Raw genomic sequence first — 19,342 nt, forward strand, 5'->3', positions numbered from 1 at the left:
ACTAACTACTAAGAAACAAACAATTTAAGATAGCTTTAATCAAATCCAAAATAACCAAAAATGTAATTAAATATCAAATTATGTTAACGGCATATTGAAATTAAATCATTTCAATATTTTTTTATTCAATGAAATTATTTTAATGACTTTAATGAGAGCTTTAACAAAGCAAAAATAAAAAAACATGGTTAATCATTTAATATAAAGTGGCTATAAACAGTATTGTTATTAAATTATTTTTATTTTTATTTTTTGATAGATCTTGCAACTAGAGTAATGTATATTTCATGGGGTTTCCCTCCCTGCATCCAAGGGTTTCCATAAAAGGTCGTTTGCAGCTCCTCCCCCTCACTTTTGTCATTCAGAGGGTGCAGGTGTTGGTAATGGATGTCAAGGTAGGGAAAACGGGCAGTGAGACCTTGTTTGATGGGATTTGATCTCATATCTTACTTAAAACGATGCTACTGTAATTGGGATGGGCTGCTAGCTTGCCAGCTGGCAAGTTCAACGTAAACTTTAGCTAGCTATCTTGGTTTTAACAAAATATCAGAGCAACTCTTACAAGTAATCCCAGCTAACTTGGCAGTAACTCTGCTTGTGTAAAAGTGAATTCCCTTATAATTTAATTTTTTTAAAACAGTGGCCCATGCTTATGTCAAACTGTACTATTTATGCTATATTTGACAGTAAATTTAAGGGGTGGCACTTAGAGCAAGATTTTATTGTCATCAGCTAGTTTTATACTGGTTTTAAACCCTAAAAAATTATATATAGCCACATTTATATAGCTTAAACAATACTGGGACGGTTAGATTTAAATGTGAGACTATGGGGAAATCTCATTTCTGCTGCTGCACACAAACATCACCAATCCCAAATTTATTTTTATAACTCTAAATGACTATACATAATGTAAAGCATATGCACTGTATGATGTAGCCATACTTTTGTATTCATCCCAAAGGTGCCTTGTCTCCTCCTGAGTCTCTTGACAAATTTGACTCTCTGCTTTGAATATGGGTCACCAGTAACTGATCTCTATAGACTGTTGGTGAGTTGCTACAGGCTTGATGTATGTCACATTTGTTGTATGTTGTGGGGCTTTCTTGGCCCAGAATTAACCTCTGGGGAGGTGAGAACATCTTTATTTTCTTATTTCTGACAATCTGATAACCAAAGAGGTCTGCTATGCTTGGATAAAAGAAATTTTTAATTTTTAATCAAAATTCTGTTGGATTTTTTTTTTTTTTTTTTTTTTACACAAAAACCTCTCTGATGGTCCCTATTTCCCCTATAGAAGCAGGATCTTCCCAGTGACTATTTGATTCCCATTAGTTATGTTCCCAAAGAGGTGGTATGTATGAAATGAAGAAATATGAGCAAATTTCTTTTATTATTTTTAATTTTATTTTTGTTGTTCAAGGTTTTTGTACATGCCTCTCCAGGCTGGCACTTGTTGGGTGGTGCTAAATATCTATCCAATGGCGCGAAGTCTTGAGAGATTGACCAACAATTTTGGTGACAAATCCAACAACAGCGAAAGCCTGCTTATTTTTCTTGAAATTTTCCAAACTGTGTGGCTGAAGTTTGACCATGTGAAAGTGGTGGGTAATCATCGACCTCATTCATTATATGCATTTCTGACAGCATATTTATTTTTAATAGCGTTTGGACGGTGACATGCATAGCTTTAAAATGAGATGTAGTTTAATTTGTAGAATCACACTGGTTCACTGTGCAAGGAAACACTGAAACTCAGTTTTAGGCAGAAGTAATTTGTTTTTGTACACTTAATTGTATAATTTAGTTATTTCAAGTGAGCATGTTATCTGATTCCCACAGGAAATATTGATGCAGTACTTTGATTGCCACTATCAGGAACAGCACATACCACCTGGCCCTTACTTTGACTACATGGAAAACCTCTTACGTGAAGCTGATCGAGGACTATTTGATTCCTCATGTGAACCACCACCGTGCCCAAGTACTCAACAAACATTTACGACTCCTCAAGAAACATCCCAGTCACCACCTAACCTTAGAACTCAACAAACACCAGGTACAATGTTAATGCAGTTAATGCACCAGACTTGGATGCTTTATGTAACTTAGAAAATAATGGGGGAAAAGTGTACTCAGTGTTTGTTTGTTTTGTTTTGTTTTGTTGTCATTTGCAGAGTTTCTGGAGGACGAAAACTTGACGCCTTTGATTTTTGCTACCATCTCCATGGCAGTTTGTGTCATTGTTTTTGCGTTTTTGTGGCTGGTGAGTAAACCATCAAACCCCTAACCCAGTAAGTTTATCAACTTTCCTTGCCCTGAAATTCCCAAAAAATTAGTGAGTAAATTCTCTAACAGAATGTAACAGTTCATCAAAAAAAATTTTTCCCGCAAGTACTGTTGAGTCAACAATTTAATTCATCCATGCTGGCTTATGGATAAATGCCAACAAAACGTTTGAGTTTAATACCAATAGAAAACACTTTATAGTGGTGTGCTTTTATCAGTAAAATATGATCAATATGTTAAACAAACCTGCCAGACATTCCTATTTGGTATTAAAATTGTGTGCATGTTGGTGTAACACCTCCTTTAAGACGTGCTATGTAGCTTCACAGGAAGCATTACTTCCACGAGTCTGGTCTGTTGGGAGTAGCGTTTGCAGTAATAAGAGGGCTAAGCATAAAAGCAAAGCTGTCTAAATTTACTGATCAATCTACACTTTTATTCTCATCTATTGTCATGAGATTTTGGTAGTGACCAAAAGTTTGAGTTCGTGGATACAAGCAGCAGAAATGAGTTTCCTTCTAAGAATGGGCTCTCAGACATTTGAGAGGAACTCTGAGTAGAGCTGCTACACATCGAAAGGGGTCAGTTGAGATTGTTCAAGCTACTGACTAGGCCTCCTAGGTATGTTGTTGTGGTCATGTCCCACCGGGAAGAGGCCGATGGACAAACCAAACACTCGCTGGAGAGACTACATCTCTCGCCTAGCTTGGGAATCTCTTGGTGTCACCCCCGGATGGACGAGCTGGTGTGGGGAGTCTGGTCTTCTCTGCTCAGACTGCTGCCCTTGCAACCCAAACCCAGATAAGCAGTGAAAGATGGATGGCTTGTTGCACAATGGCATAAGCATTAAGCTCAAAACTCTTTTTCCTGTGTACAACCTCTCCAGAAGTGCACTCTTGGCTTTCAGTTATTCAGGCAGATAACTGCATTAGTGCAGAAATGGTCCGTAATGCAAGCTGAGAAAGCACGGGACCACAGCTGTGCTGCTGCTTTTTAACAGTTCAAAGAGGACTGCACGGTTCTTTCTGGATAAAGAAACCCTAATTTGGGGTATCTATTTTGAACCTCTTCTAAAGAGAATCGCCCTTGGTGTTAAAACTTCAACTCAGCTGTACCGACTCTTGGCCTGTGTGGTCTAATAAAGCTTATTTCCTAATGAGTCTTCATTTTAGTTGGCACTTCCAGGAAGGCAATTCTTCTAAAGTTCAACAGCTCATCAAAAATTCAGCAGTACTTTGAGGCTGTTTTTGTATGATAAACATTATTTGGGTGCTCTTTTTTTTCTTTTCTCCAGTCCAGGTCCCGAAGGCGTTTACATGTTTGCAGCACTGAAAATATTCAAGTGCAACCTACTAAAATGAGCCAAACTCCGACTGCCTCTCTAAAGCGTGATTAATAAGAGGGAAGGGAAAAAAAACTGGACGGCAATAGAACGACTCACTCTCCAGGTTGTTCTGTTGTTGGCACGAGTCTGCTGGATAAATGAGTGATATGATGGCTTCAAGGCACAGACTAAAGCTGCTGTATGAGAGATTGCGGAATTCAACTGGTGCTATCTCGCAAACAACGCCACAAGAATCCGATCTTATGTTTTTTACCTCTCAATTCTTTAGTTATGTGTTTGAACCAATGTGAATTAAATATGAGATGATGCACAGCTGCATAATGTCTCTTTCTCTCCACTAGCTTACTGCTGCCACATAATGGAGTTGATGAAAGTTCTTACATTTTGTATGGCACAAGAAGACAGAATATGGATGTCATACATTTATTTGTCATGAACAAACTGAGAATAGATCTCTTTGAATGACAAATATTTTTAAATACAAATTAACTTATTCGTACAGTCATAGCGTTGTTCGTCACGATTGTGCGCTGAGATGATTTCCAGGTCAGAGGCAGGACAAGGCACAAATGGAGAAATTGGTGGCTGGATAGCTGTCAAAAATTGCTTCTCATCCTGGCTGCTGTTTAAATCAGTTTGTCTGACGCTTCTGAAAAGACCAGGTTCTTTATCTGCTATTCTGAACTGGAGCCATTCAGGTGGTGATTCAGTTTGGGAGTCGCAGTTAAAAATATCATTGAAACCTCAAATCAAAATATCATTACACTGTCATCAACTGGCCGTTTCTCTGTGGTTAGAGATCGGCCTTTAACTGGAGTATATTTACGCAAGTCCACACATGGAATTCTGGCTTTCTAAAATGCAATGTATAAAAATGCACTTCACAAGTGGGTTATGCAACACCTATACGTGGAATAATGTGTATTTTTGAGCCCAAGTTTGTCCAAAATAATCAAAAAATATGTATACCGTAATAGGTTACAGCAAAAAGTACTGCATCAAAGAGCACCGCTGAACGTCTGAACTACCTCATCTGATTTTCACTTTCCAAACAACAGCTTGAGGAATAACCTTGACATATTCTAAGCGAAATATTCTCTCGAGAGAACAAGCACCCACTTTATCCTGACGAACAAATTGATATGTGGGAGTTTATGGAAAAGTCTCAGACAGCGTCAGTGTGCGACATAATGACTCAGCCTGTAGGCGGCCACTCCAACACGTCAGAAGTCCGCCAGTTTGTCTGAAGTGAAAGCAGACTGCCGGCCCATCCTCAAGTTTCACTACACGCTTGGACATTACACCCACAGACACACAGAGATGAGCTCTGTCTTTGGACTGAAAAAACTGAATTTCATGCACTGCATTTGAGAAACTTGGGATTCTTTCTCCATATGAGGAAGAAAGTAAGTATGTCCTTTAATTTCTTTCTTCTTTTTTTTTTTTTTTTATGTTTTTAACATATGTAATATGTGTAACAGTAAATGCTTCCAGACTGACATTGATTTTTCTTATCTATGCTCATTAAATAACAGGAATATTATTTTATATTAATATTTCCTGCATTCTTTGTTTTTTGTCAGCTGCTTGCTTGTTATGAAATGCCACTGTGTGCTTTTTATAAAGAAATGTAGCCTTGTGGTTTTCTTCAAGCTGACCGTTTTATTTCATAAGTGCTAAACTGATTAAGGGAATATTACAATCAAATAACATTACAGGACTACGTCAAAAAGTTCATGTTATGAAGCATGCTTCCTTTTGGAGCTGCATTTAAAAGCAGTTGAATGTTATTAAGAGATCTACAGTAAATGCTGCACGTACTGCTGCTGCAGCACTCTTCAAGAGGCAGTAACGTGACACGCTAAGAGGAGTAAAAAGAAAAAATTGATTTTTTTTTAAAAAGGATAAAATGCATTTTGCATTAAATGTGACACTAACGAGTTTGCGCATTCATTTGTTAATTCATTGTTTATCGTTTGAAGCAGTGAGTTTTAAACTGGGAGTGTCACTTTACTTCACTGACAGTCTAAAATATATGTATCGTAAATTTACTGTAATATTGACAAAAATGAGAAAAAGATTCTACTAGGTAAAGTAGATCATTCAAATAGTTTCTAGATCAAATTAAAAATAGTAATAATTGGATCCACAGATTTAGCTCCATTTCTAGTCTCAAAATGTTGCCCAGCCTTTTATTTATTGGCTTTTATGCCTGGCAAAGACATTGGAATCCTCACCTTTAAGTAAGGAGGGAAATTGATTATCCTGTAATACAACCACACTACCCTTAAACAAAACACTGAGGTTGAACTGGTCAACTTTCATTTCAGGGATGTGGTAAATCAATGCTCAGTAACAACTCAACACCGCAGCAGATGTCGATTGCTGTACCTTATGTAATGTAAGGTATACATTTCCCCCTCAGATCTTGAAAGCACCTTGTCTCCTCCTGAGTCTGGTAACAAGTTTGAATCTTTGCTCTGGAAAATTTGGGTCCCCAATAACTGATGATGTGAACAAGCTGCCAGTATTGGTGAGTTACTACAAGACTGATACATATCATATTTATAGTGCGTTGACACATGAACTTCTGTTTTGTGCTTCATGTTAAATTATTATCTCTGTAAGAGCTTCCATTCCTGATCATTTGTAGTAAAAACAAAAATCCTTCCCTGTCATTAATTCCTCTGTAGAAGCAGAATATCCCCTATGATTATGAGATTCCTGTTAGTTACATTCCCAAAGAAGTGGTATGTATAAAGCAACGTGAGAGAATAAAATATAAAATTGGTTTAAATTGAATCAAAGCTGCTCATAGTTCTGTTTCTCCGTCTTCAGGCTGGCACCTGCTGGGTGGTGTTAAATATCTATCCACTGGAGCAAAGTCTTCGGAAGCTGGCCAGCACGTTTGGCACCATCTCCACCAACAAAGACAACGTACTCCTCTTCATTGCAATGCTCAAGAGTTTACGCTTCACCTTAGACCACGAGAGGCTGGTGGGTAATCAGACACTGTGGTGTATGCTGCTCATCTTCTCTGCAAACAGTACTCGAATTTGTGCCTTTGTTGATTGTAAAATTTAAAGTATCAGTGATCAAGTAGAAAGCCCTTTTGGCAGTGTGTTGGTGTGCGTGTAGCACGAGTTACCTGTGATATTGTGCAGACCATTGGGTGCCTGCACTCATATGTATATCTCCATCAGGTAACGCTTAGAAATGTTCAGGCCTACAGGGCATGTGGAAACACACTAACATTATGCTAGTTTTGCAAATGAGCTCTGCAGCTTAATTTTAGGCCATATTAATGTAATAACCTAGACAGTGAGGGACTGTTTTAAGGAACATTTAATTGAATAACTGAGGTATTTAAGGTTGGCTTGTTGTCTGATTTCCCACAGGAAATGGCGATGCAGAGCTTCCAGTGTCACTATCAGGAACATGGCTTACTGACTGGTCCTTACTTTGACTACATCAGAGACTTCTTACACACTGCTGCTCAAGGACCAACTGACTTCTCCTGTGAGCCACCACCATGCCTTAGTACTGAACAAACACCAGGTACAGTCCTCATTTGCATTTAAAGTTCAGATTTTTTGTGAAAGCTTCCAAAATAAAGTAGATTATTGGAGGGGGAGGCATTCATTTAGGATTAGGAATCCAGCTGTGTACAGTAATCAGATATGCAGCCTTAAGGCAGAAGCTTTTCTTTAAAAAAAAAAAGTAATTTGATGACCTCTGAAAAACAAAAGGTATTGAAATGACCAGTCCCTAGCTGTAACTAAGATTGATTTCCATCAGAGTATTCTGTCACACATTCAATAAGGGCATTGGTCTGCCCTCTATCATATTTCTAAGGTGTAAGTGTGATTGGTTACATTGTCAATAACGTCCTCCTTGCAGGGGTTCATGAAGAGAATCGTGGGGGTGCTTGGTCGAGAAGATCTCCCCTGCTTTTGGTTCTCATCCCCTTCATCACTTGTGTTGCTCTCATAGTGTGGTTGGTAAGTGAATTTAGACTTGAGGCTTCCGTCTGCTGGTCTTTGTGGGTTAGGCTAAAAAAGCCTGGCTGTTAATGTGCCCTCATTATATTGAGCACTTCCAGGAAGGAAATTGTAAGGTTAACAGCTTATCAAAAATTCATTAGTAATCTGAGACTCTGTTAACGTAATAAAACCCACTTTTCAGATTTACTTTCTGTCATATGAAACTGTATGACCAACACAGGCTTGGTGCTTTTCTTCTTTTCCTTGTTTTTTTAATTTTTAGGTCAAGTCTGAAAAGCGTTTACCAGTATGCAACACTGAAAATAGCCAAATGGAACCTTCTGACACGATCCCAACTGTGTCTATCTCCATCCCACTTCAAACACTCACCCACGCTGCTGACGCTCAGCCAGAGCGGGAAGCGATTGCTGAACATGAAAGTGGATGAAGGACGTTTAATAAAGAAGGAAAAACTCGGACAGCAGCATACCAACTCACTCTCCAGTCAGCTGGATAAATGAGTGGTCTCCTCTGCTTTCACTCATCTGAGCGCAGGGTCCACAGCTACTCTGCAAGAGCAAACCCAAGCTGTTGTGAAGGCAGGTGTGCTACAAAATTCCTCATCTGCACTTCTTTGGTAGCTGGTTATCTTTAAAAATGGCTGGCAAAGCACAGATTTTCCTGCCTTGGGTTCAGCTGGCCTATTTTGTGACAACCAGATTCAGTTGTTTTTCCTCACACTCTGGACTAATATCTTTAAGGGGTTTGTGCTTCACTTTGAAGCTGCAATCAAAAAAAAGTATCGCTGGAGCTTAAAATCATGTAATCATCACACGTCATCCACTTGTTGACTCTGTCTGGGCGGCTGCCAAGACCGCTCTTTCACTGCTTCGCGACAACCTGATTTCTACAAGCAGAAAAAGACGTACAGCCACATTAATGCTATCTTGAAAGGAAACAACTAAAATGCTGTTGCTGCGTTTTATCTCACACAGCCTGTCCTGTACTTGTTGTTGACATTATTATGATCTGCGATCTGTCGCAAATTGCAAACCTGCTACTCACAAACAACACACTGAGCAGTTCAACAAGTGTCCCACTTTGTGTATCAAAGATCTGACCAGATGGCAGATAGCCATCGCCAGAGGGACTTTGAATCCAGTCATTGTATTTTCAAAGCCGTTGCCCAGTGATCTATAGCTGCTGCTCAGCCGCAGTGAGTGTGTTAGAGGTTTTAATGCCTTATTCACTGGGTCAATCATGTTCAGTCATGAGAACATGACTCCCCGAGTGTGAGCGCTCTTGTAGTGCATGTGTCACAGACGGAGCGAGAGACAGTGCAGACAGGACGAGGGAAAGTGAGGGAGATAGGGACTGATAGATGGATGGACGGATGAGCTCAGTGAGAAGCATAAGGAGGGCTTGTTCTCGTCACAAAAGAACTGGCCGTAGGCTGGAGGAAATGCCAGTTACAAACACGACTGATGTGCACAGATCCCTATGAATCAACAGGCTAAGAATCCTTCTAGACCGCAGGCTAAGCACCCTACAGAGCCCGGTTAGTATTCAATAACAGTTGACTGTATTTGAATGATTAACTTCCAAAACACACCCATGAAATATGGATATATCTTTGGTAAAATATCTTTCTGTTGTAGACTTCATGTAAACAGTGTTGTCTTTATAGTGAACCGTTTGTAAAGGTTTGATATTTGTATTTCGTGAAAACATGTTATTTGTGTGTGAAGTATTTAAGTTATTTGGTTACGTGTTTCACTTACAAAAATGTTTCCAGCTGTTTTAGTGATGCAAATGATGAACACGCCCAATTATATTGTGAATGTACATGAGTTAGACAAAATACTGTGAACGCAGAAAGGAAAGCGCGTTATAACTCTCACCAAATTCAGAAATCCATCATTTTGCACTGCAGGGGTCTGATCACATTTACAAATTACTATATTTAGATACTGTCCCCATATTTGAAAATTGTTTGTCTTGGATTTCCTCTGTTTTTCACCTATACAGTTCATCTGACTGACATGGCTGCAGTTTGGGAGGAGCATTTTAACTGTTTTTTTTTTCCTTATATTGATAATTCACATCCAACATTGTTCAGTATCTTTTATACCCAGATGAAAGTAAATTTTACAAGATGTCAGTCACCACATTGGACCTACTATAAGTCTGTTACAGTGTAATTATTTGCAGAGAGCCTTTCCACTCTCCTCTGCTTGTAGTTTCTTATTTTCTCCACATTTTGCTGTGCTCAGGAGGCACCCAGCAGTGGGTGTTTAACTCCCAGCCAATAAAAGTTTTCTGGCTTTGAGGGTGGGGAAACGTGGTGACAACATTACATGCCTCCGTCTCTCTCCTCTGCTCTCCATCTGTGTTGTGAATGTCTGTGCATCTGTTCCTCCAGAGGCACATAGTTAAAGCAAAGTGGCCAACTGGCAATGCTGCACCTTGCTGCAAAGGTGTGGCTGTTTGTTGTCTATAGAGTGACCGCAGTGAAATAATCAGAAAATGTTGTTTCATCTCCCTCGTGTCATTCACCCATTTTTTTGGTTATTCTGTTGTTGAGGAGGCAAAAGTGGGGAAAAGCTGGATGTAACATCTGTAATTAGCATAAAGTGTATACGATACTGTCGCCTTTTACTGTAGTTTTCATTGCAATACATTTTTTTAAGGAACTTTATTTTTGCTAATCCATATAAATGGCTACTAAGCAGATGTTCTGCCAATACTGTGCATATATTCTGATTTGTCATCAAAGTGAACCAAGTTTGTTGACTTCCTGAAATCTTTGTAATTGAAATGGTAGACTTCATGTTCAGGCATGTGAAGTTTATTTAACGCTGGGCTTGATAAAAGGCCTCCATTCTTTTCTTTTCTTTTTTCTTTTTTCTTCTTCGGGAAATATTTCGACATGCATGACCTCTGAACAAAGTATTGTATTCAGAGAGAATGGTGTTATTCCAAAGGGACAGAGGTTTATTTGGAGAATTTTTCCACATTCTGTTTTTCTTCACAAGCGACACTACCACCCATAAAATGTCTGTGACTGTTGCAATAAAACTAATTCATGAAGTTGTTATGTTCAACAAAACGGTGCATTTGGGCTAAATGTTGTTAGACTATAAATGATTACATTTTTTGACAAAGCACCTAAGATCTTGTAAGATTTGATGTAGACAAGATGAATTACTTGACGTTTACATGTCTTTAAGACACACCTAATAATATAGAATAATTAACTTTTAATTGACCATTTAATTTTCTTACTTGCAGACCATGGCCAGCAGAAATCGGGTTATATTGAAAAGCTTTAGGTAAATATTCTATTCAGCCTTTCAATTTATAGGGCAAATAGTGTATATGCTAAATCACCACTTCCTTGGGTATGCCTTGGTAGTGTTGGATTCAACCCCCTTTTGCCTTCAGAACTGCTTTAATTCATCATGGCAATAATTCATCAGGTCCTCTCAGATTTTGCTTCATATTAACATAACAGCATCACACAGTTACTGCAGATTTGTTGACTGCACTACACCGCCACCAGCAGCCTGAACTGTTAATAAAAGGCTGGATGGATTTGTGTTTTTATGTTGTTTATGCCAAAGTCTGACCCTATATCATCCGAGTACTAAAAATGGTCAACTTTATTATCCCCCAAAGGGCAGTTTGTGGTACACTAGCGGCAAACAAGCACACAATGAAAAATATCAGACACAAACAAGAAAAACAACAACAAGACTCCAGTTTGTCACTTAAAACATTAATGGCAGCAACGACAAAGGAAAACTTGTTAGTTCTGCACCGTGGTAATTTGTGTCTGCAGCCAGATGGAAGCAGCTCAAACTTCGCCTCTGGACAGTATGATGATTTAGCAAGAATTGGTAGAGGCTTGCTTAGAATATTTAAAATCTAAAATGTTGAAAATTAATGAAAATTAATTAATGTCACTGATGACTGTCATCAACATGACAGTCATCAGTGACATTACCCAGGCATTTGTACTCATCACTGGCCAATCTTGGGCCAATTTTGGTGAACCTGTGTGAACTATAGCCTCAGTTTCCTGTCCTTAGCTGACAGGATTGGTACCTGGTGTGGTCTGCTGCTGTTGCCCATCTGCTTCAAGGTTCAAATTGTGCAAAAAAAAAAAAATGCTTCTGACTGGTTATTTTCTCTCATTTTCTGCACCATTCTCTATAAACCTTAGAGATGTTTGTGGGGAAATCCCAACAGATCAGCGGTTTCTGTACTGAGAACAGTTTTCAATACTCAGAACAACCTGTCTGGTAGCAAACACCATGCAAAAGTTACTTATATTACATTGCTTTGTTGGCTCTCAATATAATGCTTGGTTTATACTTCAGCAAGTTGTGATTGCCTGATTAGATATTTGGGTTAACGGGCAGTTGAAAAGGTGTACCTACTAAAGGGGCAAGTGAGTGTATATGAGCAGCTAGTTTTCTGGGGGGAGGGGGGGTTGTTTTGTTTTGTTTCTCTTTTTTTCCCAGTCAAAAACAAAAAAAATTCCAACTAAATATTTATACACAGCCTGTTCCTAATGCTGGTTTGCACTGCACTGGATTCATTATATGAAGCTCGCCTCCTTGTCAATTGACTCACTAATGTAATAATTTAGAAAGAAAGAAACTTTTCATAGTTTTTCTTCCTCTTCCTGAACAATGAAGATTTTGGTGCTTTTATATTGTTTAGGAACATCCGCCGGATGTACCCGGACTTTTGTTTTGGAAAGCCGCTGCTAAGCGGTCGCCATTATTCTTCCTGGCTTGACGCTCAAGCTAAAGACGGTTTATTACTTTAAAAACGTTACATTTCGAGATAAACTGTTACAGTCTGTCTGGTGCTGTCGGTTGACCGTCTCTTGAAGTGGTGACGCATCCTGAGCACAGTATGGAAAAACGCTCTCATACTACAAGTAAGTTGCTAAGCTAACGCTTGTAAGCTATCTGTCGCTATCCGCCACCGAGACAGGCGGTGAGAAAAGAAGATGCAACGCCATCCATCTGTTGCAGTAAGCAGACACTTTCCTCTAAACCTATAGCCACCCTGAATGCAGTTACATCTCTCAGGATATTTTTGAGCGCTGTTTGACAGGTAGTTACATGGCTAACTAGCTCAGGAGGCTAAAGCTTTTAAATTAAAACATCCATCCTCCGGATGCACTCGTTTGTCTTTGTATATTTTCGTTTACGCTATCTCCCACGAATAACGGTAAGATGAGCCCAACATCTACTTGAAGTTTGAATCCAGCTCTGCAGAAAATTGGCGCTCATTCTCTACACGATTGCACACGCACACGCAGGCGTGCACTTTTTCAGACCCTCTGCGGCTCCTCTGCAGCCTTCAAAAGCATCCCGCTTGCGCTACAGCGCCCCCTACAGGCAGCAATGGCACAACCCCATAAATGGCACAACCTCTGAAGTTTTTCTATGACCAAAACTCACCAATTTGCTATCACTGACACAGGGCGGATTTGTGCTAAGTTTGTGGGTGTGGATGCCTGAGATTTGATTTTTTTTTTTTAATATTGGCCTCATAACAGCACAGTAAGAGCCACATTGTGCAACGTAATGTTTTCAAACTCGTTTTCAGGTGCCCTTCCCTTGGCCTCCCTTCGCCTTATGGCATCTCCTCTGCAGCTGACGTATTCGTACATCTGGCAGGTCGTACGGCAGAAAAATGTTAAGCAGTATGGGAAAGTGGAGGAGTTTGTGACCATGGTGGTACAGACTGTTCCTGACCTCATGAGTTTCAAACAGACTGCCCAGCTGATCTTGGGGCTGAGAGCAAGGGTGAGCTGTTTGTGTGTCTGCATCAAATGCTAGTTGATGATTATGAAGCTGAGAGTAATCCATAAATTGTATGAGTCTGGATTAGTGATTTTTTTTTTTTTTTTTTTTAACATGCCTCCTTTACACTACAGTTGGTGGTGGTGGCGGGGGGCAGTTAATACAATGTGTATGGTGACTAATGTGCTCTTGTGCTGCAGATCATTTTGGATTTGCTTCGTAAAGACGGTCCACCGGATTCTAAGGCGATACAGACTCTTATAAATAAATTAAAGGTCTCCACATTATCAGGGGTAGGTGTGAAAAAACTATTCTGCTTGAAAGTTTCATTTGCAATTGTTTTTAATGCATGGATTAAATCTGAGTCTAAGTGTTTCCTCTGCTGCAGAAGGATGCAGAAGTGGAGAAATCGCAAACAAATTTCATGGTACTGGTCCAGAATCTGCTTAAAAACCCTACTGAGAGGAAGCGCTTCTTCAAGGTAAACATATGCTAATGTGGTATTATACAGGCACTGGTTGTAACCCTTGTATTTCCTCTTTTGTTGTCAGTATAGTGTTTAGAGATATGCCATTTACTGTTTACAACATGGTTGAACATTTTTTTTCCCTCAATAGGAAGTGTTCCCTGTTCAGTATGGCACAAAGTTTGACACAGCGCTGCAGACTCTGATTGCAGGCTTAGTGTGCAAGCTGGAGCAACTTCTTCCTATGCCCAATTTGTCCCAGGTATGCCTTTGTGATACATTTATGACATTTATCCCAGGTCTCTGACAGCATGGTGGGCTACTGTTTAGAGATCAGACATGTCTTTTCTCAGGATCTAAATTCAGTTGCAAAACATGCTGTTGCGGACTTTCAGAGTGTTTATCTGGTGCCGTAATTGGCCACAACTAAAGCAGAATGTAATTCTTATTCATCTTAACACTCATTAAAGTGTCCAGGCACGCTGGGGTGTCTGCTGTACGTCTCTACGCCATGCTATAATGGAGCACCCAATTATTTTCATCATAAATGTAGGTCAGAGTTAGAAAATTAATTGTCTGTCTGTTTGACACTGATAACAGAAATTTTAAAGTCTCTATTTAAAGGTTTTTATTTGTCTAATGTGAAAATGTAGACAAATGTGATTTAGTCTGAGAATTAAAGTGTAGTGTCACGTTTAACACATTCACTGCATACACAAAAGCTCCCCCAGTTTAAGACTCTTAGGAGACTCAAATCCCTGGAAGGGCTGTGTCAAAAAGGGCATCCGGTATAAAAATCTGTGCCAAATCAAATATGTGCATCCATCCACTGTGCCGAGTCTTTTCTTATAAGGAAGCAACTGAAAGAAGCATTTATTAATTTTAATGCCTGAACTTCAGCTTGGTGCCATGATTTCAACGGAGCCCAGTGTTCTTGAGGCATGTGGAGGCTTTATCCCTGATCCAGTGGATCTGAAGACACTCCTTCTACACCAGCAGGCCAAAGGACTCCTTGGTGTTAAAGGTATACTTTAGGCTGTGTAAAGATTGAATTATTATTTTTTTTTTATTCCTTTTTTATCAAAATGTAACAACAGATATATGGGTGTCTAAGCTTGTTGGTATTATAACTTGTTCAGTTCAATTTAAAAAATGTGCACTTCTTTTTGTGCAGCCACTATCTCGTCTTCAGTGGGCGACTGTGTCCTCTCTTCACTTGCCTTCCGGCCCAAACTTGTTGATCCACCACCAGAATCTCCAAAAACAGTAGAGGTCACACCTAAAGAAACAAACCAAACTTCGGTCAGTGACACCGAAGACGTGGCTGTAATTTCAGATGACCCTGACAGCCCAGCAGTCAACATTTACAGTCCTCCGCTCAGGGGGCGGTATGATTTTAAAACACTTTATAGCTCTGCATCAAAGGAAAGGAGTGTCACACCAGCAGCTCAAAAGGAGAATTTGGTGCAGAAAGAGAGTTCTGCACAAGAACAGCCTGCTCCAACTCCGCAGAGCAAAGAGAATAATGCACCCCAACCGCCACCATCAGAAGCAGAGAAACCAGCACCACAGCCACTGCCTTTGAAATCAATCCCTTTCAGGGTAGTTACGGTGCCGTGCAAAACTGCTCCCACTTTACCAAATGCAGATGCGGGAATAAAAGATGGCCAGAAGCCCCAGACTCAGCGTGTCACTTTGCATCAGTGGGTGTCACAGATAGCCTCCAACTCTCTGTCACTCCCTGCCCTGCCACCTCTTCCTCCACCCAGGCTGAGTGCTGGAGATGACGCAAGGCCAAGCATAAGAAGAAAAAAGCAATTTAGGCCTCTGGGCGACAGGTTTACTTGCAGTGTGTGTGATAAGAGCTTCCCCTATCAGTCCAAGCTGATGGACCACGAACGAATTCATACAGGAGAGAAGCCTTTCCTCTGCTCAGCATGCAACAAAAGTTTCCGAACACAGGCTTTCCTCAACAACCACCTCAAGACCCACAACGCATCTCGTCCTTACGCTTGTGGGCAGTGCGGGAAGTGTTTCACAAAACTCCAGAGCCTGACGAAGCACATTCTCGCCCACAGTGGGCAAAAGCCGTTTTTTTGTAACATCTGCAACAAGGGTTTCACGCAGTCCACTTACTTCAAAAGACACATGGAGTGCCACACTAGCCAGATGACGTTTCCTTGCAAACACTGCAATAAAGTTTTTCCTACGGCTTTCAAGCTGTCGAACCACGAGCGCTGGCACACCAGAGATCGCCCTCACATGTGTGAGCGCTGTGGGAAGAGATTCCTCGTCCCCAGTCTGCTGAAGAGACACATGGGCTACCACATTGGCGACCGCCAGTATCTCTGTTCCCAGTGTGGAAAGACCTTTGTCTATTTGTCTGACCTGAAGAGACACCAGCAGGACCATGTCCCCAAAGCAAAGATCCCATGTCCTGTCTGCCAAAAGAAGTTCTCCAGCAAGTACTGCCTGAGGGTTCACCTGAGGATCCACACCAGAGAAAGACCCTACCGGTGCACTATATGTGAAAAGACCTTCACTCAGGTTGGAAATCTAAAGGTCCACATCAGGCTGCACACCAATGAGCGGCCCTTCAGCTGCGATGTGTGTGGGAAGACTTACAAGCTGGCATCCCACCTGAACGTCCACAAAAGGACACATACGTGCAAGAAGCCCTGGACGTGCGACACATGCGGGAAGGGATTCTCTGTCCCCGGGCTTCTGAAGAAACACGAACAGCTGCACACGAGGGAAGCCAACCCTGATTTCTCCGGTAAGCGGAGGCACAGGGGTAAGCAAAAGAAGCTCTCCCTCAAGAGGAAGTTTGATGAGGAAGAGGAGGTCAGCGATGATTATTAACTGAAGAAACGCTGACATTTAAATAAGTGTTTTTAATGTTGAGGCACGGAGTCATTAAAGTGATGTTAGGAATCATTGACTCTACAGACCAGAGTTATAGTGTGCTATAATCAGTGCCTGACTAGCTGGAGCATCTTAATGAAGAATCCACTGTTTATGTTCTTAAAATAAGGCAATGAGACAAATTGACTTTAGGTGATGAAGTTAGCCAAAATGTCACATTATCTGGAAATTAAGGTAGCCAAGAGCATTTCTGATTGTGAATTAAAATGTTGTTAATCATTTTATGTAGAAAAAAAGTCATGTTCATTGATAAAAATGTTTTCCCAGCATCATGCTATCGAAGAGGCTATCTAAATATAGCAAACACTTAAGAGATGAGTATCATATAAACAATAAAAGTATTTCAGCGCATGTGACTGTAGATAAACTGCTGTGTAATAAAATGCTGTAGTGTTGCCACAAAACATTTTAACTTGTCCTATTCTTGTGGAAATTTTAGTAATTAAAACGACTTCCACCACATGCTTTTTTTTTTTAAATGAAACATGAACTGTAAGCCTTTCAAATAGTTTTAGTGATATAATTCATGTATTTGTGATTTAAAACTGATAGTTTTGTGTGTGTGTGTGTGTGTGTGTGTGTTCACGTAATATCAAGAAACATAGACAACCTTTATTTCATCTGTGCACAACCATTTAACCTTATGCAAATATGTGATGAGGTTGTTCTGTGAATTCCATTTTTGTTTATGTAACCCCCAAAGAAATATACCTACTCTCAGTATTTTTTGTGATGTTTTTCAGTAAAATAAATATTTGTGTGACAAATATCTCTCACTGGTGTATTTTGTTAAATTTTAATTCACGACAACAATATGCCCACTATACTGTCTTCTGAGTGTCCTGAATTTAGATAGCTTTAGTATGTAAATAACATGCTTTAAAAAACCAAAATAACTATAATAAAGAAATATGCCTCTGTTAGTGTATCTGAATATACAGGCAGCAGATTTATTATAGTTCTTACTAGTAGTGTTGAACTACTATACTAAGTATATATTATCCTTTTATTAGTTTCAGTATTGTTTTATATTCTTAGTGTAATATAGTTGGGGGGGGGGGGGGGTTAAGAGATGCAGAATATGTTATTAAATGTAAGGGAAAATGGTAGAAGTATAACTAATGAGATTCCATATGCATAGAAGCAGTTTTAATATCCTAGTAACCATTATAGTAGTTTTATTTTTAAGGGCATTTTAAGGATTTCCTTTAAACAGCACTTCAAAATAATTGGCCAAGTATTCAAACAAGTATAAGAGTTACATTTTCTTTAAACAGTACTGTGCAAAAGGCTTGAGTACCCCTCATTGCTTCCAACAGGCTTTCTTGAGTTTTTTAAAGTGACTTTCAAAGTTTGGATATTGGCTGCATTTTCAGTCATTTTCCACAATTCTCTGACCTGACCATGTCTGACCATTGTCAAATGAGTTCTTCCATTAAGCCACTTCATCAATTCAAGTCATTCAAGCATCAAAATGCACCTAATTCAAGAGATGAACCAGTGTTGTATCTACACGTAACAGACACGTTAGCAAAGAAACAATTTTAAACTGAATTTTAGACACTCTAGCAGACTGTTACACAAACAAAACTTGTTCACCAAAACTGTGATTCCAATAGAGGTAATAACCAAACGCTTGGGATGTGTAAGCCTAAAGAACTATTCCTGAAGACTTCTTCAAGAAATTACAAGGCTTGCCTATGAGTGTTCAGACTGTGTCTGAAGTCTTTTTTTTTTTCAAATTATTATTAAATAACCAAGTATGTTTGCATATGTTGCAATAAATTGTTGCAACCGTTTCCCATTCACCTAGTAAAATGTAAAGAAATGCCACTCCTTTTTTAGTTTTCTGTTTTCTTTTATCCTGAGACAAATGTTTTTATGTGTATGTTAAAATGTTTTAAACCTAGTTTTATGTGACTGTATAGTAAGCCTTCTATTAAAGACAGTGGTCCAGGAACAGCTAGCTCGCTTTCTTGTAACCATTTGTACGACAGCACTGTAAAACCGCTTACCGGCTTTATATCGCCGGAACCATAACTAAAGAAACCGTCGGATTTTAAGTGTGCCACTTCCAACCAAATCGTAAAACTGATGCCGCTTCCACTTCATGGAAACACCCTGTCGTGGTGCCGTCCAGTGTTGCCAACTCCTCAGTAAGCAAAATCACTATTGGCTGTCCTAAAAGTCGGTAGAACTCGCTAAATGACGTCATCGTCATCTAATTAGCATAATTGGTCATGCTAATGTAATTGTAACCTACACTGTTGGAGAAATAACATCGTTGAAGAGACATAAAGTCAGTAAAAAAAAACAACGAACTACAAATTAAATTTCTTTTAGAAATTATTGTTTTTTTTTAATGTAACAATTCCAACCCTGCTCCTTTTCCGGGCTTGGACCGGCAAAAGTGACCCGAAATAGGCACTCTGGTGGAGTTACTTTGTGTGTGTTTATAAGTAGTTTTAAACCTTGTGGTCCACAAAACAACATAACAGTAAAAGAAGAA

General features: G+C 39.6%; 3 protein-coding genes across 5 annotated transcripts; all 3 read left to right on the forward strand.

Moving 5' to 3' along the window:
* Window positions 1-387: 387 nt before the first annotated feature.
* Window positions 388-3,955, forward strand: LOC148097871 (uncharacterized). The gene is made up of 7 exons (XM_087831063.1): window positions 388-395; window positions 940-1,051; window positions 1,298-1,354; window positions 1,446-1,604; window positions 1,843-2,059; window positions 2,178-2,266; window positions 3,584-3,955. The coding sequence occupies exons 1-7, from the start codon at window positions 388-390 to the stop codon at window positions 3,683-3,685; spliced, it is 744 nt and encodes a 247-aa protein (XP_087687189.1). The 3' UTR covers window positions 3,686-3,955.
* Window positions 2,226-10,682, forward strand: LOC102794371 (uncharacterized). 2 transcript variants are annotated; one of them, XM_006780658.3, is made up of 8 exons: window positions 2,226-2,266; window positions 4,693-5,040; window positions 6,060-6,167; window positions 6,328-6,384; window positions 6,473-6,631; window positions 7,033-7,192; window positions 7,535-7,635; window positions 7,901-10,682. In XM_006780658.3, exons 2-8 carry the CDS (start codon window positions 5,029-5,031, stop codon window positions 8,063-8,065), a joined length of 762 nt encoding a protein of 253 aa, XP_006780721.2. In that variant the 5' UTR covers window positions 2,226-2,266; window positions 4,693-5,028; the 3' UTR covers window positions 8,066-10,682. The 2 variants fall into 2 exon arrangements, with proteins under 2 accessions (XP_006780721.2, XP_087686757.1); XM_087830631.1 differs by lacking the exon at window positions 2,226-2,266 and having other exon boundaries at window positions 4,669-5,040.
* A 1,704-nt stretch (window positions 10,683-12,386) lies between these two features.
* si:dkey-14d8.1 (uncharacterized) lies at window positions 12,387-17,594 on the forward strand. Of its 2 annotated transcripts, none has more exons than XM_006780661.3 (7): window positions 12,387-12,568; window positions 13,246-13,445; window positions 13,643-13,735; window positions 13,831-13,923; window positions 14,060-14,170; window positions 14,809-14,932; window positions 15,083-17,594. In XM_006780661.3, the coding sequence occupies exons 1-7, from the start codon at window positions 12,544-12,546 to the stop codon at window positions 16,768-16,770; spliced, it is 2,334 nt and encodes a 777-aa protein (XP_006780724.2). In that variant the 5' UTR covers window positions 12,387-12,543; the 3' UTR covers window positions 16,771-17,594. The 2 variants fall into 2 exon arrangements, with proteins under 2 accessions (XP_006780724.2, XP_035765072.2); XM_035909179.2 differs by having other exon boundaries at window positions 13,834-13,923.
* Window positions 17,595-19,342: the final 1,748 nt, after the last annotated feature.

Source organism: Neolamprologus brichardi, chromosome 17, assembly GCF_056152115.1.
Source record: "Neolamprologus brichardi isolate AB-2024 chromosome 17, ASM5615211v1, whole genome shotgun sequence".
Classification (NCBI taxonomy): domain Eukaryota; kingdom Metazoa; phylum Chordata; class Actinopteri; order Cichliformes; family Cichlidae; genus Neolamprologus; species Neolamprologus brichardi.